Below are 15,212 nucleotides of genomic sequence, written 5' to 3' on the forward strand. Positions count from 1 at the left end.
TTTCATAGAATAGGACTCTGAGGCTCAAAGGCAGAGCTGGAATTTAAACAGAGCTTTATCTCACCCAAGTCAGGGCTCTTTCCAGCTCAGTGGACCGCATCTGTGCACAACCAGAGGCTAAAGCCCAGCCACCTCCTTGAGTCTTCAGCTGACGCTGGATCGCCAGCCTGGCTTTGCCCGTCCTCCCCGCGTACAGCGTGCAGACTCACCAGCCTCTGCCGTCAGCACTGGCTCCAGCGGGGCTGAAGGGGGGGGTGCCACCTTGCCAATGCGCATCTCCACCCTGCGCGGTCCCAGCTCAGACAGGCTGACGTCCACGCGGATGCCCAACACGCCAAACATCTCCTGGAAGCGGCTGGCTGCCCGGCGGGCCTCCGCCAGCGTCTCAAAGCAGATGCAGATGGAGTGCTCATCTTCGCGGTACGTCTGCCAGTCCCCAGGCTCCTCAGGCTCTGCCTTGCCCTCGTCAGCGCTGAAGAAGATCTCCTCGTCCGAGACCTCCGCCGGGCCTTTCGTGCGGAAGAGGCGGTGCAGCCGCCGGGCGGCCCGGCGGAAGGTGTCATCCAGCTCACCCCCGGAGGAGCTCTCGGTCTCACTCTCCGTGCCACTGACCACCACATTGGCACTGTGGGCCACGTGGCCAAACTTGTTGCTCACCTGACAGGTGTAACGGCCAGCGTCGGCCCGGCCCAGGCTAGTGACCAGCAGAGAACAGGTGCCGTCTGCAAGCTGGTCGATGTGGTGGTGCCGGCTGTCCGTCAGTTCCACGCCATCCTTCAGCCAGCGGGCGCGCACGTCTGTCTTGCTGGACACGACACACTCCAGATGCAGGACGTCTCCCACCTGTGCCACGGTGTCCCCAAACGTGCAGCGGAGCACGGGCCCCTCCAGCTGTTGCATCTCCTTCCGGACCTTGTAACCCTTGAAGGCCGCCTGGATCTTCACTGCGGCCTGGTCCAAGGCCGGGTCACCCAGGTCCCCAGCACTCAGGTCTCCTGGTGGTGGGCGTACTGCAGGTGGCTTCTCCTGCGGCTTCCCAGAGGGGGCTGCTGGGGCCCCAGCCTGTGTGCACAGGCAAGGTAGGGTGCCTGAGGCCCAGGGCAGGCAAAGGATGCGGCGGGACACAGGCAGGGCAGGGGGCAGCAGAGCCCGGGCCTCCTGCCCCAGCCCCACGCCTCGCTCCAGCCCGCCTCCCGCCTGCTGCTTGCTCTCAACCGCACTCCCTTCACTGAGGCCGAGCACCTGAGGCTTCTGCTGCTGACAGAAAGCAAGTCTACCCTCCCCGAAACTGCTTTTCCCAGAGGGGGACAGAGCTGTGAGGAATACCACAGAGAGATTGGTTCCAGCTCTTCAGGAAAAGCGCTTTAGCAGCCACGTGGATGGATGGATGGGTAGGGGCATCGTAGCTGGGTCGGTAGCTGGGTGACCGATAGATGGGCAGGTGGTGGGTGGGAAAATGACTGGATGAACGAGTGCTGGATGGACTGATGGACAGACAGTGGAAAGACCACGTGTGGATGCATGATGGCGTGGCAGAAATCTAACATGGGCCTCTCCTTGCAGGTCAAGCGGGAGGCTCACCTTGCTGGCCAGTGGCGAGGTGCTGGGCCTCCCAGCCTTCTTGAGGTAGGTAACCAGCGAAGGCGTGCCTGCACGGGACTCGTCGTCAGAGCTGGTGTGCGAGAGGTCGGCCTCGCCCGTGCGCGCCAGCTCGTCGGCCGTGGAGTACTCCTCTGAGAGGTCAGGCGCGGCCTCCTCGGCCTCCTGCCGTGGGCCCTGCGGGCGGCCGTCCTCCTCGGGCAGCTCGCTGATGGAGTCTAGCGTGGGCTCGCGGCTCATGCGGCGCTTCCGGGCCAGCGCCTCCCACAGCAGGTGCAGGTCGCCCTCCTGGGCTGCCTCAGGGGGCAGGCTGGGCTGAGCAGGGCCCTCCTCCCCAGATTCTGGGCTCAGCACCACTGAGGAGGGCGGGAGACTGGTCAGTTAGACAAGCACAGCGACCCCAGGCCAGCCCTGGCTACTGACCACAGTTCCCTTTAGAGGCCTCTGCTGCCTGCCTGCTCCAGTCCTCTTGCCTGGAAAATCCCATGGACGGAGGAGCCTGGTGGGCTGCAGTCCATGGGGTCACTACGAGTCGGGCACGACTGAGTGACTTCACTTTCACCTTTCACTTTCATGCAATGGAGAAGGAAATGGTAACCCACTCCAGTGTTCTTGCCTGGAGAATCCCAGGGACGAGGGAGCTGGTGGGCTGCCGTCTACAGGGTCGCACAGAGTCAGACACGACTGAAGCGACTTAGAAGCAGCAGCAGCTGCCTGCCTGGGCCCCGAGAGCTCGGATGGACAATCTTGACAAGGTTTTAGAGGCTCTGAACGGCCCTCTCTAGGCCTCATTCTCCCTCCTGCACGAGAGCAAGTGAACACAGGAAACCCCAGGCCAGGGGCACAGCAGGTGCAGGGGGCTCAGACAGCAGGCATGCAAGGATTCAAAGAGCCAGCAGGGGGCACCAAGGGGTGGGGCATCGACCAGGGGACAGTGTGACCTCAGATGTCCGTGATATGGGCTCTGACAGGAGGCTGAGCCACACTGATCGGTGCATCTCCCCACCCCAGGCCTCAGTCCTTAATGTGAGGGATGTCTGTCCAGCAGTTTCTCAAGAGAGGACCAGTGAGGAAGCGGGTGGGCCCACTCCACACCCCAGGCTCCTTCCTCCCCTCCGCACAGTGGGCCCCAGGAGACATACCCTGGAAAGCAGCAGCTGACCCAGAGGCTGAGTCCCGCGCAGGGGCGCAGCGGTACTCTCCCTGGTCCTCTGCGGAGAAGCCCCGGATCAGCAGCACCTGCCGCTGGCCCTGGCGGAGCAGCTGGAAGTGCCCGCTCGGCTGGACGCGCTCCGTCCCCTTCAGCCAGACGACCTCACCCGCCTCAGCCACCTCACACTCCAGGCACACGTCTTCCCCGGCCACCACCTGCCGGCTCTCAGGGGCGGGGGCTGCAGGTCTGGGCTCCAGGGGCTCTGCTGGGAACACGAATCTGGGTCAGCAAGGGTGCGGGCGGGGACCCTCAGCTGAGAGAGGCTTTGAGGGCTGCAAGCTGGGCCCCCGCCCTCGTCAACCAAGACTAAGGCAGCCACTCACCGAGCTTCACCATCTGGGGCAGGTACACGGGCTCCCCAGCACCCACCGGGCCCACTGCAGCCACACGGAAGCGGTAGGTCTCCCCAGGGGCCAGGCCAGCCACCACACACTCAGGCCCGGGCACCAGATCCTGGCACAGCTGCCACTCTCCCGTGGCTGCCGCCTTCATCTCCACCCGGTAGCCACGGAGACCCCCTCCGCCATCGCTCATGGGGGCCGCCCAGGACAACGTCACGGAGCTGCTGCTGCGCCCCACCACCTCTGCGTCCTCTGGGGGGTCGGGGAGGCCTGTGGGGCGGGGAGGAGGTGGTCAGGGCAGCAGCAGGCAGCCTGCACCCGCAGACCTGCCCACGCTGGTGTCTGCTCCCGAGAGCTGTGAGCAGCTGTGCCCTCAGCCTCGTCTTTCTGCGGGGCTGACAATGGTGCACTGGAGTCATAGGAAGTGTGTGCCCCGAGCCCACTCCGCGTGTGGGGCCACAGACAGCCCCCAACAGCTTCTGAAGTGGAAATGCCTCGTCCCCCCACCCACCTCCCCCAGAGCCCTGGGCCCGAGCTGCGGCAGGCAGGCCCAAGCCACCCACCCAGGACAGTGAGCCTCGCGGAGGCAACAGCATCGTGAGCAGCAAAGGTGACCTCGCCGGCGTGGCGCGGCTGGGCCCGGCGCAGCAGCAGGGCGTGGTGGCTGCCGTCGGCAGCCACGGTCCAGTCCGCATCATCGGGCTGCACGGAGGCTCCGTTTATGTACCAAGTCGCCTCGCCCACGGGCACCGTCTCGCTAAGGGTGCAGCTGAAGCTGGCCTGCCCCCCGGCACGCACGGTCACATCCTGGGGCGCCTCCAAGACCTCCAGACGCCAGCCTGTGGGGCGGGGTAGGGTGGCAGTGTGAGCACAGGGCTGGGGGGACCTGGGGGCACTCAGAGCCACCTATGTCACCCCCGGCCCACGGCTCCAGAGCAGAGGAGGGCGCCTAGCCTCCCGCTCCTCCCACCTCTGGGAGCAGCCTCAGAGATCAACGTCCCCAGCACAACCACCCCACACTCTCCTGTCTCAGAGATCACTGCCCTTCCCAGAGGCCCCAGCTCCCCCAGCTCCCTCCACCCCCCACCAAGCAGCCAGGTGCCCAGTGGAGGAGTCCCTATGACCCCTGCTGCCCCAGCCCTTGCCTATGACCCCCAGCCAAATATCCAAAGCGGGGGGGTCTCAGGAACCTAGCCCCTCTCCTGTGACCCCAGCCCGAATACCTCCCCCACAAGGTGGCATCTCCTGGGAGGGCTCTGAGAGGCTCATGTGCCGTGTCCCCAGCCTCATCACCACCCCCCGCACCCGAGCAGCGTGGGATCTAGTGAGAGAGGTGAAGAGTCCCGCACAGGGGCTCGAGCCCACCCCGTCCCACCCCGCTGCAGCGTGCAGTATTTAGGAGGACGGGTCTGAGAGAGATGCACCCCTGTGGTCCCAGCATCAGCCCCAGCACCCCTGATGTGGATCATCCCCTGGGCCCCCCCGACCCCTACCCTCCTGCACTCCCGCAGGGGGACGTCAGCTGGGGGACCACGGAGAACTGCCCTCCCAAGCCCACAAGTCTGACCTCTGACGGTGAGGAAGGCAGACGTCACCATGTCCCCCGCCAGGAAGGTCACGCGGCAGCTGTCCTGTGGCCGCAGGTTTTTGAGCAGCAGCAGGTGCCGCAGGCCGTTCTCGAAGTAGACCACCTCGGCATTGTCAGAGGTGCGCACGGGCTCATCGTCCAGCAGCCAGGTGTGGGCGGCCACCTCCGGCTGGGACAGGACGCACTCGAACAGTGCCTCGCCGCCCTCGGGCGCCTCCACGTTTTCCAGGCCCTTCACCACTGTGTTCTTGGCTGCAGAAAGACAGTGGCTCAAGGCGTGCTCAGGGCTTTTCCTACCCAGCACCCCAAGAGTCGTGTGGGAGAGCCCCCCTCAGGACGAAGGGCCTCAGAGGATGCGGCCAGGGGGAGGGTGTCTGGGTGTCCACCAGGAGGAGCCACACAGGGACGCCCTAAGGCCCTGGCCATCCCCACACAGGGACGCCCTAAGGCCCTGGCCATCCCCACACAGGGATGCCCTAAGGCCCTGGCCATCCTCACAGAGGGACATCCTAAGGCCCTGACCATCCCCACGCCATCACCAGGCCTTGGTTAGGAAGGAGAGTCCGCTCCACCTAACAGGTAAGAAGCCTCACAAGTGTTCACAGACTGAAAGCTCACCCAAAGCTGCAGCCAGGCTCAAACGCAGACAGAGGCTTCTGCCTCTCAGCTCTGCTGCAGCATGGGCCTCTGGAAAACTGTTCCCTTCCTTTCCTCCCCCAGCCAGGGCTAGCAGACCCACTGGGCTGCTCCCCTCACTCACTCGGACCAGACATATCTCTGCCCTCATTCTCAGCCTGCTCCAGTTCTCCTGTACACAGAGGCCAGGAGTCAGTGACGAGCAGCTATGCATGTTCTGCGGAAGCCAGGGTGTCAGGCCTGGGCATGCCAGGCCCCAGATTCAGCTCAGCACCTGGGCCCCAAGGGCTTGCCACCTCCGACAGCCCATTCCCATGACGGGCCCCTGGTACCGACACCAGTGCCTTCAAGCTCCAGGGGGCTTCTTGGAGGACGCAGATCTCTGAGGATGGGCATGACTGAGCCAGGAAGGGGAGGGGTCCAGGAAGCAGAAGCACCTGGAGGGGACAGTGTGGTGGGAATGAAGAGGGATGGGTGGGGGGCAGCAGGGAGCCAGGCCAGTGGAGCGAAGGACACAAAGCAAGGTGAGGGGCGGCAGCCAGGAGTGGAGGTGGGCAGGAACGGAGCACAACGGCACTCAAGGCTGCACAGGATGCTGCGGAGGTCTGGACCTCCCCAGAGCCGAGGGCCCACAGCACCCATCCGTATCCTTCTCCTCGCTGCACTCCTGGCCCAGGTCTGCTCACGTCATAGGCCAGACTCCTCCATATCCCGGGCTCCTTTATTCCCCAAGTCAGAACAGACAGAACCAACAGGGACTTAGGGATGCATGTGTCCCACATCGCCGCTGTGCTTGGATGGTTGTGCCCAGCCGGATCAAGGCTGCGGCTGCTCTCGGCAGCGATGAGATGGTGGGGGTGGGGGTGGGGGGAGGGGCAAGGTTGGGCCTACAGTCACTGCTGGAGCTCACCCTCCTTAACGCCTATTTCTACCCAATCCCAGATTTTACAGCAGCAGTGGCGAGCCCCTGAGGCCTCCCTCCTGCCGTCTCCCGCATTTTGTTCTCTACTCCCTGCCTGGGGACCAAAGGCTGTGCCCTAGATGTCCCCAAGCCCCTGCCCCAGCTGCCTCCTTCAGACCAGCTCACACTGCAGCTCCTCACTGCTCCCATCACAGTCCTTCACCTTCCACAGCTCCCATCACAGTCCTTCACCTTCCACAGCTCCCATCACAGTCCTTCACCTTCCACAGGAAAGCCACCCGTGGAGGGAGGGAGCTTTGTCTGTCCACTGTTGGGCCCCCAGGGGCCGAACAAAAAGTGTTTAACAACGGAGCTGTTGAAGTAGTCTGTGAATGGAATCCGAGTGACCTCAGGGGGACTGTGGCCCAGACCCGGCCCCACCTGCTCTTCCCGTTTTGGATGGCCCCTGACAACTGCCAGCTCTCACCACTGGGAACATTTCAGGTTTTCCCAATAGAATGTGGCTGTAGCCAAATGACACCCCCTCCCCTGCAGAGCTGCTCCCTGTCCCCCATGGGGTATCCCTGCCGTGCTGCAAATGGGGAAGTGGGGCTCAGAGTGTCCTCTAAGTGACCAGCCCAGGAAGGGGCAGTGCTGGGGTCTGAACCCGGGACTCAGGGAGTCAGCCCAGTGGCCCTCCTCTGCTCTAGGACCCAGCCCCGTCTACAGTCCCAAAGGCCCCAGACCTGCTCATCTACCTGCCAGCCTCGGCCTCCATCCCTCCCCAACAGGGTGTTTGGAATGCAGATCCTTCGAGCAGCCTCTGCCCCGTGTTTCCCAGCTATTCCATCAGACTGCTTGGGGACGAGAAGGGGTCTGGGTGGGTGGGCTCAGGGCCTAGGACCTGCCTCCTGGGAGCCCCTCTTTCCCGCATCCTGTCACTGCCTGCCACTCCACCGGCACGGCTCGGCGTGGGCCTCAGCGCAGCTGTCCTGGGCCCGGGGGCTGCCCGCCAGGCGGCCTCACCTTGCACTTGCAGCAGGGCCACCACGCGGGTGCCCGCGGCCTCGCAAGAATAGATGCCGCTGTCACAGGGCAAGGCCGGCCTGAAAGACAGCCTGGCCACGGTCCAGTCCTGCTCTATGACGACACGGTGCCCGTCCGCACACACCGCCTGCTCGTCCATCTTCCACGTGGCCTGCACGGGCCGTGAGTACTGGCAGAGGAGCTCGGCCGGGCCGCCCTCCTCCACTGCCAGGTCCCGCATGGCACTGACCACTTCCACTGTGGGATCTGTCGGCCGACAGGCCAGGCACGCGTCAGCCGGAGCCGCGTGACTGCGGCCCACCCACCCTCTGCAGTCAGCGTCAGCGACTCAGAGGCAAGCAGAAGCAGGGCTGTGGCGGAAGGCGGACCCGCCCAGCGACCCAGGGCCCTCTGCGTGGGGCCAACCTTGCCCCCTCGCCCCCCTGCTTGCAGCAGACTGCGCTGTTCGTTCACTCTCTATCTGCTGGGTCCCTCCTACCACTGGTCCCTCTGAGCCCCCACTTCCTCTAGCCCAGGACACCTGGTGCCCCAATAGGACACAAAACCCACACCTGAAAGCTCTCGGGCCCGTTCAGGATCCAAAGCTCTGCTGGGCATGGGGCATGCCCAGTCCAACTCGCCCCTTCTCCAGGGGTCTTGTCGCCCACCCCCTCAGGGAGCCCACCCCACCTCCACTTGCTGACATCCCATTCAACAAATCGGCTGCCCCGGGATCTGGGCAAGTGCTCACGTTTACTGTGCAAAAGCACAGAGGAGGCCAGTTGAGAAACTGGGCCCCAAGTGGTTGAAACCACACTGGGCTGTCGTGCCAAGAATGCGCAATACCTCTTGACAACAGGCTGAGGGAGTTCCCTGAAAGTCCGCTACCCTCTCCAATGGCTAGCTCTTTCCCAGAAGGGCACAAGACCCTGACCAAACCCACAGCAGCAGAAGCAGCTACAAGCAAGGACAGTGCAGGCCAAGCCCGGGGCTGGGAAGGCTGCCTTCACCTCCAGGCTGCTCTCTGGATGTGTGCCCGAGGAAGGGGCAGCCAGGCCCAGGGCCCTGTGAGCAGGTGGGAACGGGGTCGGCCTCCAGCATCACTGCTGAGTCAGACCTTCTTTCTCATCTACCAGCTAGGACTGCTGCCTGCCCACAGCGCTCACCCCTGGCACACATGGAAAGATGCCCCCTGCATCCTGGGGGTCAGTCCCCAAACCCCCACCCAGGAAGCCCGCAGGGAGCGTGCGGGGGTAGCAGAGCGGGGTTTCAGCACAGGGCAGGGTTCCACCGGCTGGTACCTTTGACCAACAACTTGGCCCTGGAGACCAGGGACCCTGCTCGGTAGGTGACGGTGCCTGAGTCAGCCACCCCCAGGCCTGACAGCGTGAGGGAGTGGACGGTCCCATCACGCACGGAGATGGCACTCTGAGGGCCGTCCTGCAGCAGGGTCCCATCCAGCCACCAGTGGGCCTCCGGCCCACCTGCACGGGACACCTCGCAGGAGAACGTGGCCACCTCCCCCGCAAAGACGTCCACGTTCTGTAAGCCACGTACCAGGCACGGTGCTGCCTCTGTGCAAGAGGGCAAAAGGAGGGGAGATGGGGTGCCCTGGGTCTGCGGGGCCACACCGCGGTCTACCATTTGGGGCTAACCTGGGTCCACCATGCTGGAGGCAGCCTGGGGATGGGGTGTAGCGATCGACCCTGGCCAGCTGGCACCCCCTGATCACGGGGATGAGACAAGGAGAACACCCACAGTGAGTCTGTGGAGAGCCATCTCAGCCCCCCTGCACCCTACAGCGCCCTTCACGATGTGTTGGCCTCCATCAGATGAGACCAGTGCCCGCATCTACACCCATTCCAGTGAGAGAGAACTGACAAGCCTCGAGTCCCATGGAAGCGATCCTTAAGGGGTTTGGGGCAGCACAGAAAGGTGAAGTTGTGGGGCCCACCTCTCTGAGAGGGAGGGGGTCTGCTAGGGAAGTGAGCCCTACTTCCTGGGGCTTTGGAAGTAGATGCTTCTCCCATCCTCAGGGGGCCATGTGTCCAGATGTCCCCAAAGGTCCCCTGGCCCCAAGGTTCTGGGGCCCTAGTGCAGAATGCATCCTTCCCTGACCTGCTACACAGGGTGTGAGTCCAGGGGGCTTCCCAGACCCTGTTCTGTGCTGGCACACCCACCCCAGCCAGGCCCTCCCCCAGAGCGCCCCATGTCCCTCCCAGGCATGCACATCGACACGCCTGTCCCAGGCCCACACCAGTCACTCCATGTCTTCACAGGCGTGCACATCTAACCACACCCCTAACCTGTCCGCCAGCTCCCTATTCCATCGCCAGCACGGTCCCCGAGTCTGCCCATCCTCGCCACCCTAGGCTCACAGCTCTGTCTGAAGCCGCAGCTCATGTCTGTATGTGACAGGCGAACGGGCAGGGCCAAGGTGCGGCCCTCAGTGGGGCCTGCAAGACCCATCCCTGCTCCATGCTGCCCCTCACAGATGCCCACTCTGACGACACAAGAGGCCCTTGCCACCCAGCTCTGCTCAGGACACCCAGGATACGGCCCTCTCCCGGCGTCCAGCTTGAGGATGCTGCATTCTGGAGCCTTTCCCAGCCCTAGAGGCCACAGAGCTGGCACCAGAAAACTCTCGGTGGGGACACCAGGGGCTCAGGGCACACTTTCCTGCCCCACTCCTCCCCTAACAGACTGGGGACTCCCTGAGGGCAGAGATGCATCTGACCCCTCTCAAGGTGGATAATAAACATGTGATGGACAGATAACGGGTGGATGACGGATGGAAGAATAGATAGTGGACGCATAGGTGGATGAACAGGTAGACGGTAGACGTACGGATGGGTGGCCAGACGGACAGAAGGAAGGATGGCAGTAGAATGATGGTTAGATGGATGGGCTGACGACTGATGGTGGGTGGATGGTAGACAGATGGGTAGATACCAAATGCATCAGTAGATGGTGCATGGATGTATGGATAATGATGAACAGCTGATGGTGGGTGGATAAACACATGCATGATAGATAACAGATTGTGGCTGGATAGATGGATAGGGAATGGATGGTGGATGAATGGATGGGTAGTTGAATAGATGGATGTGGGATAAATGGATGGGCAGATGGAACAGAGGGACGGATGGATGGATGCATGGATGCACGCACAGGTAGATGAATGGATAAGCGGTGGATGGGTTGACGGTCAAGAGATGGCAGAGGGATGGGACCAATACGCAAACCAGGAGCAGGACAGCAGGCGAGGGGGAGGCCTGCTGGGTCAGAGATGACCCCCTCCCAGGGTCAGAGATGACCAGTTCTGGGGACAAAGTATAACAAGTTGAAGGTCCTTAAATCTTATTTTCCATGTCTGGTTCAGCATCTTTCAAAGCATTCATGTGTCCCAGGTGTGCTATTGGACCAGCATCTGAGAGCCTGTCAGGTACGCAAGTGTGTACAAATAAGAGCATGGGAACCTAAATCGCAGGAGTAGCTATATGGAGGGTAGAAGCCCAGAAGACCCTGCCTCGACCTCAGGGCCCAAGTCCCCAGCAACCACCCTCCCCACCTTCCCCCTACACACAGCCCTGCTCCTACGTGAGGACTCCCTCACACGCCAGAAGTTCTCAAGCTTATCTTCACTAGCCCACCTCCAGGGGCTTTCGTGGTCAAGGGTGCAAAGTTGCCAACCCACAGCAAGGTCACTGCTGGAAGGCTCAGATTTCTGGCCTCAGCACCTGCCAACAGTTCCTCGAGGAGGGACATGGGGGCATGCACAAGGGGGGAGGCTGGCTGCAGGAGGGGGCTGCCCACCTGTGACCTTCAGCTGGGCCTCTGAGCGACATGAGCCCACTTGGAAACTGATGGTTCCAGCGTCCTCAAGGGTCACCTGATGGAACAGAGATGCACGTGTCAGGCTGGCACTGCCACTTCAACCACCCCAACTTTGCAAGTCACCAGCGCAACTGCACCGGAGCTGGAAACTTCCCTGTCTCCCAGCCTTTGGGGGAGCAGGTGGGAAGGCCCCGGGAAGCACTGCAGGGCAAAGGAGGTCTGGGGACACCACCTTGTGCAGGGTGAGCAAGTGGAGTGTGCCATGCTCCACCGTGATGTCGTTCATCTCGTTGGCCTGCAGGGGCACGCCTCCCAGGGCCCAGTGGGCCTCCTGGCCCAACGCCCTCGACAGTCGGCACCGGAAGTGGGCGTCCTGGCCCTCGCTGAGCTGAGCGTCCTGCAGGGGCTCCAGGATGGTCACCTCAGGAACTGCACGGGGTGAGGGCAGGGTAGGGGCACGGCATCAGCCTCCGTGTCGGAGATGCCCCGCCCCGCACCATCAAAGCCACCTCCCAGGCCCCTGGGCCTGCCCCCAGCATCCCAGCCCCAACTCCTGAAGATAGGCACACTGGGGGCCACTCTACGGCAACATCTTGGGTCACCCCAGAATCAGTCATTCGGCGCCAGCTCCCCACCCTCAAAGGCAGGAAGCCTTGTCATCTCTCTCTGTCCCCTGACAAGGTCTTAACCAAGGGGGGGCGGGTTCCAGCCCGCAAGTGCAGTGAAGCCCGGCTCCTGCTACCTCGGACGGTGAGTTGGGCAGAGGACGTGTGGCGGCCCACGTGGAAGGAGACAGTGCCAGCGTCCTCCAGGGTCACACTCTTCAGCCGCAGTGTGTGGGTGCGGCCACCCTGCACCGCTACTTCGGTCACCTCGTTGCTCTGCAGCGGCAGGCCCTGCAGGCGCCACTCTGCATCCACGCCAGCCTGTGACACCTCGCAGCTGAACTCTGCTTCCCCATCAGCCTGGACCTCGGTGTCAACCAGGCCCCGCACGATGGTCACCTCAGGCTCTGGCGGGCGAAGGGGGCCTTCACCAGCCAGGTCAGAGCACCCAAGCCAAGCTCCCATATCCCCGACCCCAACTCCTCCCCAGGAAGCCTCCCAGGCACTCTCACACTTGTCTCCTGCCACAGCCTCTGCCTGCCCCATGGGGGATTCAGCACCCACTGTGCTCACAAACACAGCTCCCTCTCATGACACTGAGCTCCTGGGGATAGGGCTGGGCTGGGGGTGCCTCTGCTGGGAGGAAGCAGGCGGCTGTGGGGTTGGGGGCTGCTTGTGCCCCTTCCCAGCCTGTGGCCAGCCCTGCCCTGGCTGGGACATGATGGAAGCGAGACCTTCAGGACAGACAGGAGCTCAGAGAGAGTGGCCCAGGCCTGGCTGCCCCACCTGCAGGCGGGGGGGTGGGGGTGGAAGGCAGGGCGGTGAGCGGGGCAACAGTCCCCTCGGGCGACGCTCTCCTGTAGGCACACCAGCCCAGAGCAGCACAGAGGTGAGCACAGGAAGCCTGTGCCCCAAAGGCCTGAGAGCCACCCCGGAACAGCAGCTGGTGGGGGGCTGAGGGAGCCGGCGTGCCCCCGTGGCAGCTGCGCAGGCGGCGGGTGAGGCAGGGGGCGCTCACCTTTGACTTTGAGGAAGGCCAAGGTCTTCTGGCTGCCCGCCATGCAGCTGTACTCGCCCACGTCCTTGGCCTCAAGCCCGTGGATCAGCAGCTCACACATGGCCCCCTGGCGCCGCATCTCATACTTGGGACTCATGTGCAGCTCCACACCCTCCTTGAGCCACAGCACGGGGGCCCCAGCCTCCGAATCACTGAGCTGGCAGCAAAGCCGGGCCACACCGCCTGCCTCCTGCTCGGCACTGTGCAGCTCCATCTTAAACACGGGCCTGGGGGCTGGGGAGGAGCAGGGAGGGCACTCAAAGCTGCTAATCAAGGGGCCTGGGGGCTGGGGGGAGCAGGGAGGGGCACTCAGAGCTGATCATCAAGGGGCCTGGGGCCTGGGGGGAGCAGGGAGGGGCACTCAGAGCTGATCATCAAGGGGCCTGGGGCCTGGGGGGAGCAGGGAGGGGCACCCAGAGCTGCTAATCAAGGGGCCTGGGGCCTGCGGGGAGCAGGGAGGGGTGCTCAGAGCTGCTAATCAAGGGGCCTGCTGGTTTTAGGGGGGCCCAGGGACTGGGGGAGGGCAGGGGCCAGTGGGAGGCTCACCCCGGACAGAGAGGCTGGCGGTGCTCTGCGCGTGGCCCGTGTCGCAGGTGTAGAGGCCAGCGTCCTCCTGCTCGGCCCCGTGCACCAGCAGCTCGGCGGCTGTGCCTTCCAGTGCCATCTGGTACTTGGCACACGGGAAGAGCTGCAGGGAGCCCTTGCGCCACTCCACGCTGCTGCCCTCCCGGCTCAGCTCACAGCGCAGACGAGCCGTCGCGCCCTCGTCTACCTCCTGGGCCTGCAGCTCTCGGAGGAACCTCACGGGCGCAGCTACAGGCGGAGGCAGAGCGTGAGGGTGGGAGCAGCTATGGGGGCGGGGGGCCACAGGGACGCAGCTCTCGGGACAGCGGTGGGCGGGGGGTGTCCTCCCCCAACCCGGGAGGGTCGCCTCCCCCGTGTGTGCCCTCAGGGGACGGCAGCAGGTTGGGGGGGGCGTCACCCCAGGTCTGCCCCCCCCCCCGGCGTGGGAGCCAGGGTCGCCTCCCCCGTGTGCGCCCTCAGGGGATGGCAGCAGGTTGGGGGGGGCGTCACCCCAGGCCTGCCCCCCCGCCGTGGGAGCCAGGGTCGCCTCCCCCATGTGTGGGGCCGGCCTGGGCGCGCACCTGTGATGGAGAGGGTGGCGCTGGTGGTCTGGGAGCCGCAGCTGCACGTGTACTCCCCTGTGTCCTCCCGGCGCAAGCCCCTCAGCACCAGCTCTGCCACGTGGCCCCGCTGCCGCGGCTCCCGGCACCCATCAGCCTGCACCTCCAGGCCCCCCTTACTCCAGACGACAGCGGCCCCAGGCTCGGAGAGCTCACACTGCAGGATGGCCGAGGTACCCTCCTCAGCCTGCAGGCTCTGCAGCGGCTTCCGGAACACCACCTGTGGGGCTGTGGAGCGGGGATGGGGTGGAGGGGAGAGGGAAGGTCAGCCCCAAGCCTGAGGCCCAGTCACCCAGAGAGGAGACTGGCGCCCCAAATCCAGTCAGACCCACTGAGGGCCTTGGCCAGGCCTGCCTCACCTGCCCACAGGACCCACTGCCTCAGGCTCCTCTGGAGGATCGGGGTGGGAATGGGTCACGGGCCGGGGTCTACTCTAAGGGAGAGGACGGACTGCAGTGGGGGCCGCAAAAGGGACCCTGGGTCTGACCCAGGGGGTTCTCATGCTGACCTTCACCCAGGAAGCCCACAGGCAGGTCTGTGTCCCTCCAGCCATTGAGGTGGGAAAGGGGGGACCTGCTAAGCCCCCAGGGTAGGGCCACAACCCCCAGATCCTGACTAGAGGCTGTGGAGCATGGGGGAAGGTGGACTGCATTAGGACAGGCAGGGCGCGGGCACGAGGCGGGAATCCCATCACACACGAGGGTGAGCCGGGGAGGTCATCCGACTAGAGAGCACAACCCAGGCAGGGGACACTGAACAGAGTTTGGCAGGTGAGCAGGCAGGCAACAGACAGAAGCTGCACACGACACAGAGGAGATGGGTGCCCACGCGAGGCTGGCATGGGCACAGGAGACGGGCATACACAGGCTCCCAGACGAGCCCGCAAGCCCTTCCTCACCCGTGACTGTCAGCGTGGCTGAGGTCCTCTCCTGCCCGCACACACAAGAGTACTCCCCAGCGTCCTCCGCGGTCAGCTCACAGATCTCCAGCTCACACACGGCTCCCTCCTGCCTCAGGCTCACTCTGCCCCCGGCTCTGAGGGTCTCGGGCCCCTTCCTCCACTCCACGGGGGCCGCCTTGCTCAGCTCACAGTGCAGAGTGACCGTGGCGCCTTCCACGGCCTCTTCCTTCTTCAGACCTTTTGTGAACTTGGCAGGCAGGGCTGGAGATGGTCAGAAACACACAAACACTATCACACTTTCTGAACACACACAGTCCACAGGAT

At 64.0% G+C, this 15,212-nt stretch overlaps 1 protein-coding gene across 50 annotated transcripts in view; it reads right to left on the reverse strand.

Moving 5' to 3' along the window:
- OBSCN (obscurin, cytoskeletal calmodulin and titin-interacting RhoGEF) overlaps positions 1–15,212 on the reverse strand; it is a 233,171-nt gene that overhangs the window by 48,103 nt on the left and 169,856 nt on the right. For 48 of the 50 annotated variants that reach the window (XM_052643386.1, XM_052643400.1, XM_052643406.1 and 45 more), the window contains 15 exons: positions 14,886–15,149; positions 13,949–14,215; positions 13,350–13,616; positions 12,765–13,037; positions 11,884–12,153; positions 11,374–11,570; positions 11,121–11,196; positions 8,606–8,878; positions 7,305–7,571; positions 4,721–4,993; positions 3,717–3,992; positions 3,136–3,423; positions 2,742–3,017; positions 1,582–1,955; positions 210–1,062 (listed from right to left, as the gene is read on the reverse strand). In XM_052643386.1, the coding sequence (XP_052499346.1) occupies positions 210–1,062; positions 1,582–1,955; positions 2,742–3,017; positions 3,136–3,423; positions 3,717–3,992; positions 4,721–4,993; positions 7,305–7,571; positions 8,606–8,878; positions 11,121–11,196; positions 11,374–11,570; positions 11,884–12,153; positions 12,765–13,037; positions 13,350–13,616; positions 13,949–14,215; positions 14,886–15,149 (4,494 nt within the window). The remainder of the gene's footprint in view (positions 1–209; positions 1,063–1,581; positions 1,956–2,741; positions 3,018–3,135; positions 3,424–3,716; positions 3,993–4,720; positions 4,994–7,304; positions 7,572–8,605; positions 8,879–11,120; positions 11,197–11,373; positions 11,571–11,883; positions 12,154–12,764; positions 13,038–13,349; positions 13,617–13,948; positions 14,216–14,885; positions 15,150–15,212) is intronic. The other 2 variants (XM_052643355.1, XM_052643382.1) reach the window with 2 other exon arrangements.

The sequence above is a fragment of the Budorcas taxicolor genome, chromosome 7 (assembly GCF_023091745.1).
Source record: "Budorcas taxicolor isolate Tak-1 chromosome 7, Takin1.1, whole genome shotgun sequence".
In the NCBI taxonomy this organism is placed as follows: Eukaryota; Metazoa; Chordata; class Mammalia; order Artiodactyla; family Bovidae; genus Budorcas; species Budorcas taxicolor.